Below are 21,349 nucleotides of genomic sequence, written 5' to 3'. Positions count from 1 at the left end.
TACACTACTAACCTGTACTTTAGTAATGAATGAGTGATTTATTTACAAGGATGAATGTGTTTATTTAGCATAGTACTAAACTGCAATAAATAACAGAATGAGTAAGTCTTTATGATCACTGATACTTTTCCTTGCATGCCTACAAAAATATATTAAGCCATGTCATTATTTTAGGTTGAAGAGGGGAAAACAAAGAAAAAATTGGAGGAATTAGAGACTGCAGGAAAAAGTGAAAATGCAGCTATTGAAAAAACATTGGCTGTGAATACTATTGTACAGAAAAATGAACAAAAGCTTACTGTAAAGGAAAACCAGTGTATTAAATCAGAAGGAGAAATGTTAGCGGAAAGCCAAGTAAATAAAGTGACAGCGACAAAGGAACTCGTTCCAATAGCTGTTAGGAGGTAAGTGTGAATATTAATGTTAAATCCTTAGTTGTTTTCTTGAAAGATGGTTTGTTTGAATTATTTAGCATGATAATGCAGTAGACTACTTTTTGTTTTGACTTTCATTGTCAACATGCTTGAGGCGCACTATTGATGAAACTCTAGTATGAATATGAATAGCAAATAAATGGGGTAAATACCCTCATCTAACAGGCAATATCTAATATCTATTCTCAGGAAGTCTCCATTATATGATGTATTTTTCAGAAATTTATAGATCCAGAGGAGTTAGCCGTGTTAGTCTGTAGTGGCAAAATAGAAAAAAGTCCTTCAACGTGATATATGCCCTCATGTGCCAACAATGTCCATCTGCTCTGTATATTGGACAAACCAGCCAACCTCTGCACAAAAGAATAAATGGACACAAATCTGACATTAAAAATGGCAACATCCAGAAACCAGTGGGAGAACACTTCAGTCTACCAGGACATTCCATCAAGGACTTAAAGGTCACCATAGTTCAACAGAAACCTATCAAAAACAAAATCCAACGGGAAGATGCTGAATTAGAATTCATATGTAAATTTGACTCAGTCAGACTTGGATTGAATAGAGACTATGAATGATTATCTCATTATCAGAAGCAAACTCATCCCATTATCAGAAGCAAACTGATTGCATCTACTCCCCCCTCCCCTCACCACCTATATAGATCTGGCCAGTTTCTTCATACCCTCCATGCATCTGACGAAGAGAACTGTGGTTCTCGAAAGCTTATGCTACAGTAAAGTTGGTGCTACTGGACTCTTTTCTATTCAGAAATTTATATCAGCCTTTACAATATCCTTGCTGGAAACATGTTCCCATTAACTTTGGATTAGACATCTTAATATAGTACATGTGGAAATCTAGCAAGATGTAGTCATCAGTTAGTAACACTTCCTTGTTCCTGTACTTTTCTTTGCATCTATGTTGAAGCGTAAGACAAAGTGTTTTCTTCTGAAGCTTTTCAAGCAGCCTCTTATATGACATCAATAATAGTAGCCTGCAGAGAGAAAACACATAAAAATAGTGGCTTGCAGTTTGAGGAGAACAGTACCATTAACAGATGGTAGCTCCTTACATCAAGTTTAGAAGGCAAAGAGTAATTCCCAGCTCCCAGTTTGTTTTCAGCCTTGGTTGGGAAAAACAGGGATAAGAGACTGGTAACCTAGTGGTGATGGTAGAGGGAGGAGCAGTAGAGGAAAAAATAGATAACAAAAGTTGGAGACCTATCAATCTACACATCTTACAACTGTATTTTGGCATTCCTCCAAGGAACTCAGACCAGAGTATGTGGATTTCCTCTCCTCTGTTTTGTTAGCAACCCTGTAATGTAAGTAAGGCTGAGAGGGACGACATTTCCTTGGTTGGGAAAAATGGGGATCAAAGCCTAACTGCATTCTCAAGGCAGGCTTTCTTTTCAGCTAGCATCATCTGCTTCCTTTATATTACTTTTTCCTTTTCTCCTGTACTCCTTTTCATCTGCCTGTTGGCTAAAAAAACCCTCTTAACATGCAGTTTCTGCCATCTCAGAACAGGGCTGAAATTCCCTCTTCACGTGGTCTGCAACATTGTTACTCAAGCCTAAGTGCAAGAAAGCCATGACCCCAGCCACCAGAGAAGCAACCAGCAATATTTTCAGAATGGAGAAACTGACTGTATATCAGCAGCCTCATGGGCAAAGAGGAGTCCCGCTGTTGGGAAAGACAGGTGTTCTGGAGTCAAAACCCATGGCTGTCAAGCCCCAGCCAAATCTGTGACTTAGTGATGGAAAGTGTCTACATGGTAGAGGGGAGTCTTTCTGTAGTTGCTGTCCCTGCACATCCCACTTACCCTTCAATTAAACCACAGGAGCTTCCTTGGATATGCCAATCTGTAGCACAAGAAATTGCTGGTCAGACTCTGCCTGTCATCACAAGATGACACAAAGTCTGCAGGCCCAGCAGTTTACCCCCTCTTTCCATCCAAGGATGAACTGTCTGTTCCAGAAATCCAATCTATATGCTTTCCCCCTATGTAATAGTTGTTCCTACTGATTATTAAGGCAGTGAAAATGCTGGAACTCTGACATTGCAGAGAATAACCCTCAGGAAGGAACCCAGAATGGACTGGGGAGGGAGGGGGAAATATTCTCAGGCACATATTTGGCTTTCCAGGCTTCTTTAAAGAAGAAATTGAGGAGAAATGGTCCATCTCTATGCCCATAAGCTAAATACCAGGCTTGCAAAAAGAGAGAGAGAGAGAGAGTTGAATTCATAATTGGCCAGGCAGTGCTGTTCAAGAATTCTATACTCTGGGCATATGGATCTAGGTAAAAAGCAAGCAAAACATTAACTGGTTGGAGCTAACAGCAATCAGGCTAGCTCTTCCAGCCTTTACCCCCAAGTACAAGTACACAATGCCTAGGCATTGTAAGGGATCACATATATGAAGGGAAGGTCGTGGGTGGAGGAATCCCTAGTGCAAGGGTAGAACATAATGTTAATCAGCTTCCATCTAGTTTGCTTCAACGCTTCTTGGTAATTTATCCTATTAAGCCTTGCAGCAGAGAAGCCTAACAACTCGAGTTTAATATCTGTGCATCTTTCCCACGTGCTTCTATAGTTATCCTCCTTTATTAAGTATAGAAGACTTCCTTGGGCATTAGGAACTGAATAAAGGAACTTCAGTCTTAGATTAAGAGCCACTATACAGGCCCTAGATTCCAAGGAAGTATTGCACAAATTCCACTGTAAGCACAGTTCCTGCAATACAATTGGGGGCTTCTGCCATCTGTAGTAAAAAAATTGAATGAGCACATGGTCCAAGGATTCAGAAACCTGATTTATCCAAATGGAAGCCCCAAATAAACTCTGGGGGATCATTTTGGCATTAAAGGCTATAATGGCCATCAGTATGTACTGACCACCTTTTGAGTAGAAAAATCTTAAGCTAGCCTGATGTAGTCTCTGTAAGATTCCTTCCCAGAGGCAAATCTTATTAAAGAGGTTTTTAGTACTGAAGTTTTATTCAGTAGGATTTGGACTTTTTCACAAAAATCTGAATTTAGCAGTTTATGAGGAATGTTGTTTGATGTAGCTTCTTTTGTCTGAAAGATGTTTAGTTTTATCTTCTTATGGGCACATTTGTTTTTCCAGTTTAAGACCCTTGGGTATAGCTTTTATGTTTCAAGACATTTTAATGGTAGTTCATCAAATGCTCTTTTTTTTCATTAAAATCCTTTTGTCAGCATGAAGGACATCCGGAAAAGTGAAAATAAAAGACGGATCTCAAAGCAAAGGGCCAGTCAGCAGATCACTGAAAATCCACCTCTACTACACGATGATAGCAGTTTGAGTGAAACGTCTGTGGAAGAAGTGAGGTACTGAGAATCATAATGTTGTTTCTTTTAAACTATTACTTAAGGAGCTTCTTTATTTTGGAATCAGGCTGTATGTACCATGTAGTGATTAAAATACAGGACCTGGACTTGGGAGACCTGAGTTCTGAGTTCAAACTTCCAGTCAGCCATGAAGCTGATTGGGTGGGTGATCTTGGGCCATTACTTAGTCTACTTGACCTTCTTGACAGGGTTGTTGTGTGGACAAAAGAAGAGGGTAACAATATGTCACCCCAAATTCATCAGCAGAAGGGCAGGATAAAAATGCGATAAACAGATTTGTCATTCTTTATGCTTTGTCTGTAATCATTGTAAACTACTGTGAATTTGAAGGATTTAATTCAGTCTAAACATAGGAGGAATGTAGAGGCTTGGGGGTTAACTAGCTACCCCAGAGTGACTTTGTGGTTTTTAAAAAAAGAACCCCACTGTAATTTAATTTTTTTACAATATAGGTCAGTATGTGTCTCAGTAGCCACTATTTATTTATTTATTGTTATTTATAGCCTGCCTTTCTCTCTGAGACTCAAGGCATACTACACAGTGTAGTCAATTCGGACTACCTGTTGGTGGGTTACAAGATAACTCATATAGCACCCTTCTTGGTTAAGGATCTAGGATATCCAGCAAATTTTTAACGTTTCTAGCCTAATTTTTCCCTAGGTTCTAGGAGTAATAAACAGATGTAGAACAAGGCATCCTACTGTGAAAGAATCAATATGGCTGAATCTCTTACAAACTAAAGTCTTGTTTCCCCTGTCTTGGGGACTGTTGGGCTGAAAGGTGGTCTGTAAGCAAGCTAAATAAACATCATAACACTAAAAAGTTTTGTTTGTTTTCTAGAAAATCAGCCAGAACTGTGACTGGGAAGAATAAGGTAAAATGTGCTACCGAAATACTGCTTTATCTTTTCAGTGTTTGTATAAAAGTGTAGTGGCAATAATATTTCAATGAAACTTCAAAGCAAAAAGATGCCATGGCTCAATTGAGATCACACGAGAATCAGTGGGAAAACCAGAAACCAACCAGTCTTCGAAGCTGATTTGTAATTATGCTTAGCCATAACATTTCAGGCAGTGTTGAAACAAACATGGCAATTTTCCGTCACTTCTAATGATACTTAAGTAGCTTTTGATGTGTGGGCATTCTAGTCATTCAAGGTCAAGAAAGCCATGCATGAAAATAAGACATTAAAAACGGGATCTTAATTGATCTGTGGGAAAGCACTTCTACCTAGGAGTGACCAAAGCTGAAGTCTCAAAGTTGAATGAAGAGGGTCTGTGCCAGAAACTCTGCCCAATCAGGGAGAAAGTCTCCTGAAGAAAAAGTTCAAATTGGTGACTGCTCATACTAGTCACATATAGATGGAAGAACCATGCTGTTCTCTGAGAAGCAAGCTCTTTTAAAGGACAGGGGAATGCCGGTATAAGGCATAATATGAGTGAAAATATCCTACAGCTAGACAGAAACAAGAGGGCAGATAAGAGCGTGTCATCAGCCATGTAGACACTTCATGGCTCAGGTACAGTCAGGATCAGGAAAGCAGATTCTGATAAAATACCTATAGCCACTCTGCTGCCAAATGGACCAGACGAGGCCCCGTGTCTAGCAGCATCAGATCCAGTTAAGTCAGTCAGGTTGCCAGCAAGGCCAACAGCAGCAGCAGTCCCTAGTGACTAGTCCCGCAGTAGCAGCTGTAGTTGGATCAAGGCAGCGCATTATGACTTCAAGTCCTTGTCCATGGGGTTCCATGGTCATAGCATCCCGCCTCCTAAGGGCTGCCATAAAGTTTATTCCTCTCCTCGAGGAAGCTAAATATGTGGAAAGAGCTGCTACTTGCATGAGAGAGGCCCAGACACAGAATATAATGGTTGATCCAGAACATTGGGAACTGGAGGAGGAAGAGTGTAATTTGCACTGCTTTTTGATGACATCCCAGCAAAATTTGCAACTGAACATCAAATCATGATCTAGAGAGGCAAAACAACTTTCAAGCACCAGAGCAAGCTATAGGGCGGTTGTGAACATCGCCTTGGAACCCTTGACGTTGGTGAAGGGGATCTGTGCAGAGCAAGGGATGTTGCAGTGGTTGATAATTCATGGATGTCCATGTGGGCAAACCAAAAATGGATTCTCAGAGAGAGCTTTAAATATCTGCCCTGGTAGGTGGCAGCTGTCTTGTGCCAGGAAAACACTATCATGAAACACGCAAATCCAGTGAAAAAGTTTGCCACCAGTTTGCCACCTACTGTGTCTACATGGTTGTCAGCAACCTGCTGACAGTCAGGAAATCAACTAGTTGTGCTGTCTTCAAGAAGTTGTGTCTGAGGCATCAATATAGGAATGTGATGAAGATGGGGATGAAGCTGAGGTGATAACTGGCTTTTTTAGAATTAGAATTACTACTTTGTGGTTTCTGTGCATCATTTTGATAGGCTTCTCAGTACACCATGATAGTAAGGTTCCTATGACACAGAAGACCATTTTTAAATAATGCCAACAGCGTAGGGGAAAACTCGCTTCTTGGGACGGAACAACCATTGTCTCCTGTGTCTATAGGACCAACATAAAGTAAATGCCTAAATCCAATAACAGAAATTGATGTGAACTTTTACACAGGTACTTGGGGTGAAGTGTCACTTAACTACAGGGAGCAACAATAGCTCAGTAGTATTCTAGACCTCTCCACTGGAAGCAAAGCTCTAAGCAGGGAAGTTCCTGTGGGTGGCAGATGGAAGCTCATGTGAGGTGTCTATATCAAGCTGCTGACTGTCTCTGGTCAAACACATGCACTGTAGAATTTTAGTTCATTGTCGTGTCTTCTATGCAGTTCCACATGGGAACTGCGCATGCCACTCCTAGAGGCATGAGATGCTTGCCTAGCCTTTTCATACACTTTCCCCCCAAGCACGGCTATAAAAGGCAGGGCGAATGGCTCCCTCCATTGAATGGTTTGGATTCTAAAATGTGGTCAGCACAAACTGGTTTTCACGATGACTGATTTGAGGCAGTATCCCATTCCTGACATCAGAACTCTGGGTTAAAAAGCAGAGAAATAAAGAGACTGATTTGTTATAATACATGATAGTGTATAATTTTAATCAATTAAGTATGTATTATTCAGATTCCCAAAACAGCAGGTTTATCTGAGGATTTTGATGACTTAACTCAGTCTTCTGATACAGCCACAGAGGATATTGATTCACCTTCTTCAGTCTCCAGAGAAGCTTTGATGTTGATGGAACAGCTTAGTTTGGATAACAAAGGTAAATATACTATTAATGATTATCAAGCAGTAATTATTTTGTTCTGCAGATGATAAATTGGAATATATGAAGATCTGAAAATATTGAGAAGCCTAGATTTTTCATTGTGTACGGAACTCTGATAATGTTTCTATCTGGGGACCAGCTGGTAAATATTATAGTAGTAATTGATGTGTTGGCTCAGGATCAAAATAACCGTGAAACTAGTTGAATGAGTCTGAGGTTGCGTTAGATTGTTGTTGCAGTTAATACTCATTGTTTTTACTTTTTGAAGCAAAAACACCCCAGAAGTTACACTGAGCTTCTGAATAATTACTATGGAGCCACAAAACTGAGGAGAGAGGAAATTAACATACTTTGCTAGTCAGTCAGCAAAGTTCTTTAAATTATGAAAGAGCAAGCCAGTCAATGGAGGGCAGAAGCTCTTGAAATAGACAGCCTGTAAACACTGCTACTAGTGCTTCCGAGACTTGCCTTGGTTCTTAGCATTGCAGGTTCGAGAGTTGATAGTGGAGATAAACCATGTCTTTGTCTTCTCTCACAATGCAAGTCCCAGTGCCTCATTAAATGTCAAGTAAACAGTAGAGAAGTAACTGAGATAAAGTAATCACTATATTGAATAGTAAACTGGGCTGCTTGAGTCAATCACAAAACAGCAAAACCAGACCACCTAGAGAAAAGGTGGAGGTTTCTACATACATGGGGGACGTCCCACTTATGCAGAAATATATGTAAATTTAGCTACATATTTTAAGAACTGCCTGATGAGGACTGAATATTTTCTAGGAAACACAGAATCTTGGAAGCAGCTGAGAGTTAAAGGGAGAAAAAAGGAAGAAAAATTCTGAAGGGAAGATTTCCAAATGGTTCTTCATTGTTATGCAGGCTTGTTATGCAGGCTTGAATTTTGATTGCTTTTTAAATGATACGATATTTGGGGCATATAAATATATTTACAACTTGGATCCCTAGTAGAGAAAGGCAAAATATAAGTGTTTTAAACAATTTTTAAAATAAATATACATGCACCACAAACTAGATTTTTTCCCCTTAAAGCAGATTCTGTAAGCCTTCTGAAAATACAGAACATAGTTCATGGATATGAACGCTTAATTGAACGTGAAAAAGGACGTTATGTTCAGATGCTAGGAAAAGTCAAAAAAATTGAGAATGAGAAGAAGGAGCTACAAAGAATACTGGAAGAAATGAGAGAAATGAAATCTCTGCTGGATCATCAAAAAGTAGAATGGGAAAGCAATATCAACACTCTCAAGTAAGAACTCTTAAGTAAACCTGTGGGTGAAACTTTTATGTGATAACAATATAAAAATTGTGAAAAGAATATTTAAAACAAATTGACTCAAGAATGCTATTAATCATTTTGCAAATAACATGCTAGATGCTATGTAGAACTAAAGTAAAAAGGCATAAGCAGAGAAACTGATTTAGAATAACCTAATTCCTTCAGATCAAATGGAGAGGATTAAGGCTTTACAGAACGGGCTAGTGTTTGGTTAGCTGTTCAGCAATGTATGATAGTAGGAAGGTTCCAGAGTACTTTGTTGGAAATATTTTATACAACTTTTCATTGAAAGAGCCAAAATATAAACCCAGCAAACAAAACAATTTTAAAAGATACAAATAATGAATAAAACAGCACAGCAAAATAAAACGTTTTTGGTTAACAATGACATGATGAAACAAACATATTTTATTTGCTTTGAAAAAAGAAAACTAGAAGAAGCCAAACAAATTTTCCTGCTGCATCAGGGAAACGCCCCGTGCCTGCCAAGAGAGGGCGACAGGAGGTACAAAATATCCCAAGTCAAGATTGCTCTGACAGCCTGGGAACCCAAGCACTCTATCTACCTCAGTTTGTGCTTGATTGGAAACTGTACTTACTTTCCAAGAAACAGGATTTGGCACAGCCAAAGCATGGTGTTTGCTTGCACATGGTTGCATGTCTGCTGTTCTGCTTTTGAGGAAGTGGGAGGAGGAGTGAGAAAGCACGCATGGCTGATCCTGCTTTTCTTACAATAGTGCTATCTCCCTCGTTGCTCTTCGTGGCTTCTGTGCAGGCACAAATTGGGACTGCACACACACAGGCCAGCCACGGAGGAGGTCTCCAGAACTTTCCAGAAGACTAGGATCACCCCTCCTCCCTTTGGTGCTTTCCTGCCAAAAACATCACATGACCAGGAAAAGGGGTGCTATTCCCTCAGTTCTCTTTTTGCTGCCGCAGTGAGAGGATCTCCATTGCTGTTTTCTGCTTTTCCCTCATCTCATCCTTAAGGCTGAAGAGAATCATTTCATTTAACAGTTTTTAACCCTCAATAGGCATGATAGTGAAGAATTTCAAGAAGAAAAATTTCTGACTTTCCCTTCATCATTATGGCTCAAGAGAGGCTTCTTCAAGATGCTGGAAAACGCCAGCCTGATTAAAGGCACCTGCCTCCTCGCTTTCGAGGGCAGAAGCCTGGAAATGTGGCCTGAAAGAGCCCTCAGTTCCAAGGCTCTTTCCCAGGGCCTTTGCCTGCATGCCTGCCTGAATAAAGGACCTCTTTGGCTGTGTCAGCTTCAAGGGTAGACACCTGGAGGTGTAGCATAACAGGTCTCTGGGTTTAGAGGCTAAGAGGCTTTTTTCTAAAGGCTTTGACTGCCTACCACCCTAGCACTCCTTGGACTGTGTCGGCTCTGAGGGGAAACACCTGGAGATGTAACTTAACAGAGGCCTGAGATCTGAAGCTGGGAGGCTTTTCCCCAAGGCCTTTGGAAATATGCCTGCCTGGCTCAAGGAATCCCTCCTCCTCCCAGACTGTCGTTGGTTCTGAGATGAAGTCTCTGGAGACAAGGGTTGTTAGAGCTAGCAGCCTGGAATCATTAATATAATGATTGGGGTTCCTCAGCTGCTTCTCTTTTAACAGCAATGATAAACCTGCGCGTCTAAGCAGGTTTATCATCACTGCTTTTGAAAGCAGTTTTTTTCCTCTCTATATATGCCTGCGCTCCCCTTTTCCTACCAGGGAATGGTACTGGCTCTCCCTCGGGTTCTCAGTCTCATTGCAGTCATTTAGGGATGTACAGCGGGTCTCTCTTAGTTAGCACAGAGTAACTTTATTTGGCAGAAACAAAGAAAAGAACACAAGGCCTAGCTCAGGCCATCACTAGCAGTGCTTCACACAGTTTATACAGACATGAGTAAAACCTGGACCAGAACTGCTCCAGATTTTAGTATCTTTGGGCTAACATAAAACATGAAAGAGACTCCACAGCACTATAATTGTCACTGCTAGGGGAGAGTTCTTCTTGCAATTGTGTTCATCCTGTCTCGGTCATTCCAATATGACACCATTTCTAACAAGAGCCAGTTCTATATAGTGGTTGGAGCACGGGGCTGAGATCTGTAAGATCCAGTTTCTAATGCCATTCTACTTGAAAGGCTTGCCTGTAGCCATGAGTCTGTTGCGTTCTCTCTGCCTGGCTTGCTTTGTGGGGTCATTGTGTGGATGGAAGGGAAAGGTATAAAATGTTACAGAGACACATTGAGTCCCCACTGGGGCTGAAAGGTAGGGTTCAGATAAACTCCACACCCATCTTTTTTTTTTTTTTGAAAAAAAATTTTATTGGGTTAGAATCCATTATTTTTACATTTACATTCAATTTTCCCCAAATTTTTCATTTCTAACCCCCTCCCTTTCCCCCCCTTTTGTTGACTTCCAACAGTTTTCCAACCCTTTGTCCCTTTTCCCTTACTTCTATTAAATTTCTCTATCTAAAACAAATACATATTCTCCATTATACTAAGCAGTACATCCTTAACTACTTTTCTTATTATATACCCAAACTGTAAGTCTTTGTTTCCATCTTGGATAAACAATTTATCCCATTTTCCAATTTTAAATATTTCTATATATCATAGACCTATATATCATAAACCATAAAAATCTTACACATTTAAATCAAACAATTTGATTTATTCTCTATATATTACTCATTCTATCTTTTTATGGTAATTCTATATAACTCTCCTCACATAGTCAATCAATTTGACTCATCTATATATTCAGTTTGGTGCATTATACAAATCTTATCAAAAAAAGAAAATATTGTTGGTTACTCAATCCGTATATTTAATCCTTATCCTTCATTATTTTCTATCAATATTCTATTTATTAACCAATATATATCTATATATATATCAATCTATTGATCTAACTGCTTATAAATTCACATTTATCTCTTCTCCCCCCGGTAAAGTCACCCCCCTCTACATTTTATTATACTTCAGTAATTCTCAAACTGCCACAGTTTTCCTCCCACCTCCCATTTCTTCTCCAGATATTGTTTCAGCTTTTCCCAGTCTGTGTTAAACTGCCCTGAGTCCAGATTTCTCAGTTTTCTTGTCATCTTATCCATTTCTGCCATGTACAGCAATTTGTAGGTCCAATCTTCAATAGTTGGCACTTCTTGTACTTTCCATTTTTGCGCGTACAAAAGTCTAGCTGCTGCTGTCATATAAAATATCAACGTCCTATGATGGGCTGGAATTCCCTCCATTCCCAAGTTTAGTAGCAGGAGTTCTGGGTTCTTATTGATTTGAAATTGTAAAATTTCACTCATTTCTCTTATTATTTCCCCCCAGTACTGCCTAGCTACCTCACACGACCACCACATATGATAGAGGGAGCCCTCCTGCTTCCTACATTTCCAGCATTTATTAGAAGTGTTCAAATTGCCTAGCGCAATCTTCTTTGGTGTCATGTACCAACGATAGATCATTTTGTATATATTCTCTTTAATATTTGTACATGTCGTTGTCTTCATTGTAGTCTTCCACAAGTATTCCCATGCCTCCATTGTTATCTCTTTGTTAAAATTTATAGCCCATTTCACCATTTGTGTTTTAACTGTCTCATCCTCAGTATGCCATTTCAACAGTACTTGGTATACCTTGGATATTCTTTTCTTATCCTCTTTAAAAAGGGTCAGCTCTAGTTCCGAATTCTCTATTCGTATACCTCCCTTTACAGAGTCCGAGTTATACAAATCTCTGATCTGTCTATACTGGAACCAATCGTAGTTCGATGATAGTTCCTCTTGCGTCTTTATTCTAAGTTGAGATGCTTCTATTTTAGTTATTTCTTTATAAGTCAAACATTGTCTTTCGTTATCGACAGCTCTCGGGTCTATCACCTCATATGGAACCACCCACCAAGGATTTCCTTCTTGTAGGTAAATTCTGTACTTCTTTCAGATTGTGTATAGACTTCTCCGTACAAAATGGTGCAGGAACATCGAGTTGACCTTTACTTTGTCATGCCATAGGTATGCATGCCATCCAAATATTTTTTTATATCCCTCTAGGGCTAATAATTTCTTGTTCTTTAATGTCATCCACTCTTTCAACCAAACTAGGCAGATTGCATCGTGGTAAAGTCTCAGGTTGGGCAGTTGCATTCCGCCTCTTTCCTTTGCGTCTTGTAAAACTTTCATTTTCACTCGAGGCTTCTTGCCTGCCCATACAAAATCTGATATTTTCCTCTGCCATTTTTCAAATTGTTTAGAGTCTCTGATGATTGGTATTGTCTGTAGCAAAAACATCACTCTTGGTAACACATTCATTTTAACCGCTGCAATCCTACCCAACCATGACAGATTGAGCCTATTCCATTTAATCAAGTCTCTCTCAATCTGAATCCACAATTTTTCATAATTATTCTTGAACAAATCTATATTCTTTGCAGTCAGTTCAATTCCCAAATATTTCACCTTACTTGTTACTTCACAGTCCGTTGTTTCCATTAACAATTGTTGTTTCTGCTTAGTCATGTTTTTGCATAGTATCTTTGACTTCTTTTTGTTAATGAAGAAACCTGCCAAGTCTCCAAACTCCTTGATCTTATCTATCACTTTTGGCATGTTCTCCAGTGGGTCCTCTACAATTAACATTATGTCATCCGCAAATGCTCTGACCTTGTATGAATAGTCCTTTATTTTTATTCCTCGAATTTCCTCGTCTTGTCGTATTTGTATCATCAGAATCTCCAATACTAAAATGAACAACAGTGGAGACAACGGGCAACCTTGTCTTGTTCCTTTGCTTATGTTCAATTTCTTGGTCAATTCATCATTCACCACAATTGCTGCAGTCTGGTCTCTGTAAATTTCCTTAATTGCTCTGATGAATCTTTCTCCTAATTGTAGCTTTTCCATAGTGGCAAACATAAAATCCCAGTTTAAGTTGTCAAATGCCTTTTCAGCGTCAACAAAGAAGAAACCAACCTCTTTATCACAACGCTTATCATAATATTCAATAGCATCAATCACTGTCCTTAAATTGTCTCTTATTTGTCTGTCTGGCAGAAAGCCTGCTTGCTCCTCCTCTATAACCTCCGAAAGCCACCCCTTCAGTCTCTCCGCCAGTATCTTCGCAAAGATTTTATAGTCATTGTTGAGTAACGATATAGGTCTGTAATTTTTCACACTAGTCAAATCTTGGCCCTCTTTTGGGATCAATGATATGTTCGCTTCAGACCAAGTGTCTGGAATCCTTTGATCCCTTAAAACTCCATTGATCACCTCCTTTAGGAATGGTGCCAGCTCGTTGGCCATAGTCTTATAAAATTTAGCCGTAAGTCCGTCTGGCCCTGGCGCCTTTCCTAGATTTGCAGATTGTATTGCCTTACTTATTTCCTCATCCGTTACTTCACTGTTCAGTTTATTTCTCCAAGCGTCCGAGATTTCTGGAAGTGTCATTTTCTCCAAATATGACGCTATTGAATCTTTATTTACTTCTTTCTTATTATACAGTTTAGCGTAGAATTTATAAAAGGCTCTACTAATGGTATTCTGTTCCAAATACGTTTTGTCATCTTCACAAATTTTATTTATTGTTTTCTTTTCCCTTCTCTTCTTCAGTTGCCATGCCAGGTACTTCCCAGGTTTATTTGCACCCTCAAACACTTTCTGATTCAGCCTTTTGAGATTCCACTCCAATTCTTTATTACTCATTGCTGTTAGCTGTTCTTGCAGTATTTTAATTTCTTGGTATAATTTCTTTTTCCCTGGTCTCTTTTTTAACTGTATTTCCTTAGTTTTTATTTTCTCCTCAATCTCTTGTCTCTTCTCCTCTTTCTTCTTTCTTGCTCTACCATTTAAGTCCATTAGTATGCTCCTTATAACCGCCTTATAAGCATCCCAAACTTTATCAGTTGGTACTTCTTTATTCACGTTGTATTGAATGAAAAACTTTGTCTCTCTTCTCAATATTTCCATATTCTCTTTTTCCTGTAACAAATCCTCATTTATTCTCCATGCTTTCCTTTTCCTCCTTTTCCCCAGCTTCCACATAATTGGGTTGTGATCTGAGCCTACCATCGGCATAATTTCTACATCTTTAGTCCATAACGCCAAATCTTTTGAGGCCCAGATCATGTCAATTCTTGATAATGTGGAGTGCCTTGCAGAATAAAAAGTAAACTGCCTACTTTTAGGATATTCTCTCCTCCATACATCTTCGAGAGTCTCTTGTTGAATCAACTCAAAAAAGAGCTTTGGTAATAGTCCTCTTTTCTTTTGTGCCATTGTAGTCTTTTTATCCAGTTCCAAATCTGTCACTCCATTAAAGTCTCCAGCAAGAATTATCTGGTCATATGAAAGATCATCTAAATGCTTCCTCAAATCCTCAAAGAAGCTCTCTTTTGCACCATTAGGTGTATAGATTCCGACTACCAACACTCTCTTTAAATTCCAAGTACATTCCACTGCTACAAATCTGGCTTCCACATCTTTCATTATGAATTTTGGTTGTAGCTCCTCTTTTACGTACAACACCACTCCTCTTTTTTTTTTACTTGAGGCCGCTACAAAGTCTTTGCCCAATTTTCCCAGTTTTAGATATTTTACATCCTGTTTTCGAATATGAGTCTCTTGCAAACAAACAATATCACATTTTTGTTTTAGTAGCCAGTGAAAAATATTTTTTCTCTTATTCGGTGAATTTAGTCCATTTACATTCCAAGATAATACTTTACACTCCATATTCATAATCTTGTTGGTAAGTCTTTTTCATTGTCCCTTATAAATCGCTCCATCTCCCGCTCAGATCTGATACGCTTTTTGGCGCCTCCAAATTCGAAGGACAAACCCTCTGGGAGCTCCCATCTGTACCTGATTTTCATGTCCTTCAGCATCTGGATTAGCGCTTTATATTTTTTCCGATCTAATAACACTGATCTGGGTAGTTCCTTCATTATGATAATTGTCTTGCCATCGATCTCCAATGGATCTTGAAACTGTTTAGTCACAATCTTCTCTTTCATGTTTCTTGTTGTAAATTGTACAATCACGTCTCTTGGTAGTTTCCTCTGGGTTGCAATTCTCGAATTCACACGATATGCCACATCTAGGATAGCCACAACATCCTCCTCCTCCTTCCCCAGGTATTCAGCTAACACCTCCGTCATCTGTTCTTGCGCTGTCTTTCCTTCCACTTCCGGTAGGCCGCGAAATCTCAGCTGCTTCTCCATATGTCTGCTTTCCGCAACCGCCATCCTTCCCCTCATCAGCCTCATCTCTGTTTGTTGCGTATCTGCTAGGTTCTCCATCGCTCCTTCTACTGTTTTAACTCTCTGCTGCGTCCCTTGTAATTCACTTTGTATTGTTTCCATACCTTTCTTCACTTCTGACAGCTCCGATTTTACTTCTGACAGCTCCGATTTTACTGTCTGTTTAACCTCTTTAATCAGCTCCGATTTCATATCTTTAAATTCTTTAATCACCTCCAAAAGTTTTTTATCCAGGTTTTCTATTGCCGATTGCCACTCTTTCTTCGACATCGTGGGGCTTGCTTTAGCTCGCTCCCACGAGTCCGCTCTCTTCCTTAACTCCGTGGCGTTAAATTTAGTACCTTTTTTATTTCAAATGTCCCGGTCTTCTTACATAAATTAATTTTAAAGGGTCCAAAATGTCGGGCGTCTTTTCTCTATGATCTCTCTATGATTTTATAATCCAATATGGCCTACTTCCTTTTCCGCTGAGGCCGCGGCCCTTCCCCTCTCAAAAATGGCGATTCCCTTCTTCCTGCCCTCCAACCAGGGCCGCTTCTCTCCAGCCGCTCTATTGTTGTTACGCACTTCCTGTCTCCCGTCTTCCCACAGCAGATCTCGCGATGGTGTCTTTTTCTCACAGCTCCAAAGCCACAGGTATTCAAAACAATAGTCCGATTTCTTTAATAACTTCTTTAAACTTAGTCTCTTTTCTAATACAACTCCTGCCGAAGCTTCCCCTCCTTTTCACTGGTCTGTTGCAGTTTAAAAGTCTACTTTTTTTCCTCTCTGTTTTTATCAATCTGTCCCGTATCGGAAGATAGTGATCTTTACCTTCCCTTCACTTTTCTCGGGTTGTAATCGCTGTTTCGATTTCAAGTTCTCCTTTCCACTTCTTCCCCCAATCGAAGCTTGGGTATGTAGGTCTTATGCCAGCCGAATTGGCCCCAAAACTGCCGCAGAGATTGTAGCCGACCCGTCTCAGGGTGGGACCTCAAGGATCGGGAGGGGACCCGTTGTGCAGAGCCCCCCCTCGTCCGAGATCAACGCGCCCTAGGGTCTCGAGCGTTCTTTGCCTGCTCTCCGCCTGAGAGCAGTCGGCCGCGGGCTATTTTCACCCCGCCGGCCGCTTAAAACGGCAGTCCGGTCAGCTCCGCAAATGGAGCTGCGTTAGACCTCCATGAATCCCAAACCGGAAGTCTCCACACCCATCTTTTTAAAGGGCAAGAAGTCTTTGACATACAAACTTGCATTGAATTGGCAGCTATCAGGGCCTTTGCTGCACTTTAGCAAATGTATACTTCATTTTAGTGGTTGTCATTATTGTTGTTGATGGCCTGCAGATTAAATAGCACTTCATCTCTAATTCAGTTACTATAGACTGTGAATTCTGTAAGTTCTTAGCCTAGGCGGGAAGCAGAATTCCCCTGCTGCAATTTTTCTTTTAAGCTGCTAATCAACAGATCATTATCACTAGAGGTGTGCACCCCAAAAATATTTGGAAATATCCAAAAGCCGCTTTGAGTTCGGGTATTTGAATAGCTTCAGATTTGGGTATTTGAATTGCTTCGGAATGCTCCGTAAAGATTCGGAGCATTCCAAAGTGATTCAGGGGGCTGGGTTTTCTCCCAGCAACCCATCCCACCCCCCACTTAGCCCCCCTCTCCTCCAACCCACTTACCTGGATTTGGTGGTGTGAAGGGGCACAAAGAGAACGTTTGTCTGGGAGTTCACTATGGCTCTTGGCAGCCCTGGAATTCTCTGCTTCTAAAGGAGGCCAATTTTCTAATGAAGAAGAAATGTGAAGTACGGTCTCATTTAGAAGATCTCCAACATAGAGTATGTTCATGTGGGAGTAGACAGTCCCTGAGTTATTACTTAAGCCCTAGCTAGTTTTGGCCTTTAACTGTTGAAATTGGCACCTTGGGTTGCAAATGAACTGAAAACCAGCTGTTTCAAAACTGGCGAGATAGGAATATTCTGAAGTGTTTTCAAGGGCAGATCTGCATAGAGATTTCTAAATTGGAAGTCATCAAAACATAGATTAGTGTCCATGCCATTCCTAACCCATTGGCTTTTATGAAATCCTAGAAGAAGAAAGTTTGAAACTGTAATTGTAAAAAGCAGTATAGATTGGAAACAAAGAAGCGGGTAAGCTAAACTTCACAGTTTCAGCTCTCCCTAGGCCAATATCCATATACCAAGGTTAGTCAATGGTTGACTACCTCAAGTTCTTTCTTCCCAAAGGTAATTTCAGAATAAACATACTCCCCAAAATGTTGCAGTCCATCAGGCTCTTAAAACAAAATTCTTTTTAAACTGGCTTTCACCCTCCAGTTTGGTATTTTTCCTGTGTGATCTGACCTTGGACCTTTTCGGATTTTGAAGCTACATACCTTCACTATTCCAAAATATCTTCTCACTGGTTGCAACAGTATTATAGGGACCTGTGTGCACAGATATAAAAGCCTCAGTGCTCAAGACAGCAGGAGAGATAATGAGATTTTACTTCTCTTGGAGTGGGGTTTTTTATAGCACCAGCTATGAAGCTTTTTGTTTCTAAAGTCATCACTCATTTACTGTATAGAATTGAGATCTGGGAATAGAAAGAACTAGTACTTCGCATCGATCAGCATATATGTATCTGTGGAACCTCAGTTGAGGATTTACTGTGTGTTATGTGCCATCAAGTCATCTCCGACCTATGGTGACCCTATGAATGAAAGACCTCCAAAACGTTCTATCTTTAACAAACCTCTCAGATCCTGCAAACTGGAGGACGTGGCTTCTTTTATTGAGTCAAGCCATCTTGTTTTAGGTCTTCCTCTTTTCCTGCTGCCTTCCACTTTTCCAAGCATTATTGACTTTTCCAGAGAATCTTGTCTTCTCATGATGTGACCAAAGTACGATAGCTTTAGTCTTGTCATTTTAGCTTTTAAGAAGAATTCAGGCTTGATTTGATCTAGTACCCACTTATTTGTCTTTTTGGCTGTCCATGGTATCCACAAAACTCTCCTCCAGCACCACATTTCAAATGAATCAATTTTTTTTCTGTCAGCTTTCTTTTCCATCCAATTTTCATATCCATACATGGCAATGGAGAATACCATAGTTTGGATTATCTTGATCTTGGTTCCCAGAGAGACATCTTTATCTTTAAGGATTTTATCTAACTCCCTCACAGCTGCTCTTCCAAATCTCAATCTTTCTTCATTGCAGTCTCCCAGTTGGTTGATGATTGAGCTAAGGAATAGAAAATCTTGAACAACTTCAATTTCCTCATTGTCAACTTTAAAATTGTGTAATTCCTCAGTAGTCATTACTTTTGTCTTGTTGTTGTTCAGTTGTAATCCTGCTTTGGCACTTTCTCCTTTAACCTTCATCAGTAGTCATTTCAAGTCTTCACTATTTTCTGCTAGTAATGTGGTGTCATCTGCATATCTCAAATTGTTAATGTTCCTGCCACCAATTTTCACTCCACCTTCTTCTAGATCTAATCCAGCTTTCCTTATGACATACTCTGCATAGAGGTTGAACAGGTAGGTAGGGAGATAACATGCATCCTTGTCTGACACACTTGCCAATTGGAAACCATTCTGTTTCCCCATATTCTGTCCTGGCAGTAGCCTCTTGTCCAGAGTACAAGTTGCACATCAAAACAATCAATTAAGACTCTCCATAGCTTTTCATGATCTATATAGTCAAAAGCTTTGCTATAATCTATAAAACACAGGCTGAAATTCTTCTGAAATTCTCTAGTATGTTCCATTAGTCATCATAAATTTGCAATGTGATCTCTGGTGCCACTTCCTTTTCTGAATCCAGCTTGAACATCTGGCATTTCTCGTTCCATATATGGTAAGAGTCTTTGCTGTATAATTTTGAGCATCACTTTGCTTGCATGGGAAATTAACACGATTGTCCAATAGTTGCTGCACTCCTTGGCATCCCCTTTTTTGAGGATTGGAATGTAGACTGAGCATTTCCAGCCAGTAGGCCATTGTTTTGTTTTCCATATTTGTTGGAATAGTCTTGTTAAGATTCTGATGGACTCCATTTCTGTGGCTTGAAATAGCTCTATTGGTATGCCATCTACTCCAGGTGCTTTGTTTCTCTTAATTGCTTTGAGTGCAGCTTTTACCTCTTTCTAGGATTTCTGGTTCTTCATCAAAAGATTCTTTGTCAAAAGTATCTGTCATCTTTCCATCTCTTTTGTATAGTTCCTCAGTGTATTGTTTCCATCTTTCCTTTATTTTGTCCAGATCAGATACTGTATTTCCATGTTGATCTTTCAACAACCCAAGCCGTGGCTTGAATTTTCCTTTGATTTCTCGGATATTTTGGAACAAGTCTCTTGTTCTTCCTTTTTTGTTATCTTCTATTTCTTTGCACTGGTTATTATTATTATAATAGATTTCTTTGTCTCTGTGTGCAAGCCGCTGAAAAGCTGCATTTAGAGTTTTGACCCTATTTCTGTTGCCTTTTGTTTTTGCTTCTCGTCTGTCTTTAGCAATTTTAAGAGTTTCTTCAGACATCCATTTAGGCTTCTCCTTTCTTTTGGCTACAGGGATAGTCTTTGCACATTCTTCCTTGATAATATCTCTAGTTTCAGCCCATAGATCTTCTGGCTCACGATCAATTAAACTTAGTATTGCAAATCTATTCCTTACCTGGTCTTTAAATTCTTCAGGGATATTATTTAGTATAGCTATATGCACCTTTTAAAATTTTTAATTACAGATATTCTTTGAAGCAAGAGGAAGAAAAAAGATTGAGTGCTGAAATGCTATATGAAAAAAATCAAGAACGGTTAAGGAAAAAAGAAGAGCAGTGCTGTAAAGAGATGGAGGAAAAACAGCAGCAAGAGTTAATGTTGAGAAGTCTGGAAATGGAGTTGAGAACTCTGAAAAACCATTTGAAAGAGGTTAGAGTATACTACATTACACAATGCAGCATTTCAGTACAATCAGTTCTGAAAATGAATTGTTAGCATAAGCTTTCGAGAGCTACAGCTCTCTTCATCAGATCTGACAAATAGAGCTGTGGCTCTCGCAAGCTTATACTACAATAAAGTTGGTTAGTCTTAAAGGAGCTACTGGACTCTTTACTATAAGACATTTGCTTTAGTTGTACATTCTCTGTAGAACTTCTTTGATAATGTGGTGCCACCCTTCCAGAAATCATACTGTCTTCTGTCACTGTCCCAGAAACCTAATTTGGCGAACAGAGTATAAGGAATGAGGATCAGTAGTATGTTTGGTAGCAGCAAGTAATGAGTGGTGGAATTTGTGCAGGATGGTACTGTCTACTGTGTTGGAGATGGCTTGTCAGAGGAAGGGGATTGGGGAAAATGTAACGAAGAGACAGAAATAAGATAAGTTCACAGTAGTTTTAGCATCATTATCTGGAAATAATGAAAAGAAAGAAGTGGGGAGGAGTCCCAATCTTAAAGGCTTATTCCTTGATTTATTACTATATCTGTATAGATCCTACTTTTTTTTCCAATTAGATGCCAAGCCTACTGATAGTTGATCTTTGCATTTGTATAGCAATGATTTGTACTGAATCCTTAGGAAACGTTTTTCACTTGACCGGACACTTCTACCATTCTCATCTTTTTTTTTTTTTTTTGAAAAATTTTTTATTGGGTTAGAACATTTTTATTTTTACATTACAATCAATTTTCCCCTAATTTTTCGTTTCTAACCCCCTCCCTTTCCCCCCCTTTTG

The 21,349-nt window shown here is 39.5% G+C and overlaps 1 protein-coding gene across 1 annotated transcript in view; it reads left to right on the top strand.

Annotated features, from left to right (window-relative positions):
• The window catches only part of LOC129335671 (ankyrin repeat domain-containing protein 26-like), a 91,800-nt gene that overhangs the window by 32,580 nt on the left and 37,871 nt on the right, over window positions 1–21,349 (top strand). Inside the window, exons 16-21 of the mRNA XM_054988416.1 lie at window positions 175–404; window positions 3,658–3,789; window positions 4,651–4,684; window positions 6,932–7,073; window positions 8,130–8,346; window positions 20,360–20,543. Of these exons, the coding sequence (XP_054844391.1) occupies window positions 175–404; window positions 3,658–3,789; window positions 4,651–4,684; window positions 6,932–7,073; window positions 8,130–8,346; window positions 20,360–20,543 (939 nt within the window). The remainder of the gene's footprint in view (window positions 1–174; window positions 405–3,657; window positions 3,790–4,650; window positions 4,685–6,931; window positions 7,074–8,129; window positions 8,347–20,359; window positions 20,544–21,349) is intronic.

The sequence above is a fragment of the Eublepharis macularius genome, chromosome 9, assembly GCF_028583425.1.
Source record: "Eublepharis macularius isolate TG4126 chromosome 9, MPM_Emac_v1.0, whole genome shotgun sequence".
Taxonomy (NCBI): domain Eukaryota; kingdom Metazoa; phylum Chordata; class Lepidosauria; order Squamata; family Eublepharidae; genus Eublepharis; species Eublepharis macularius.
This window is presented reverse-complemented; position numbering and strand designations above follow the sequence as displayed.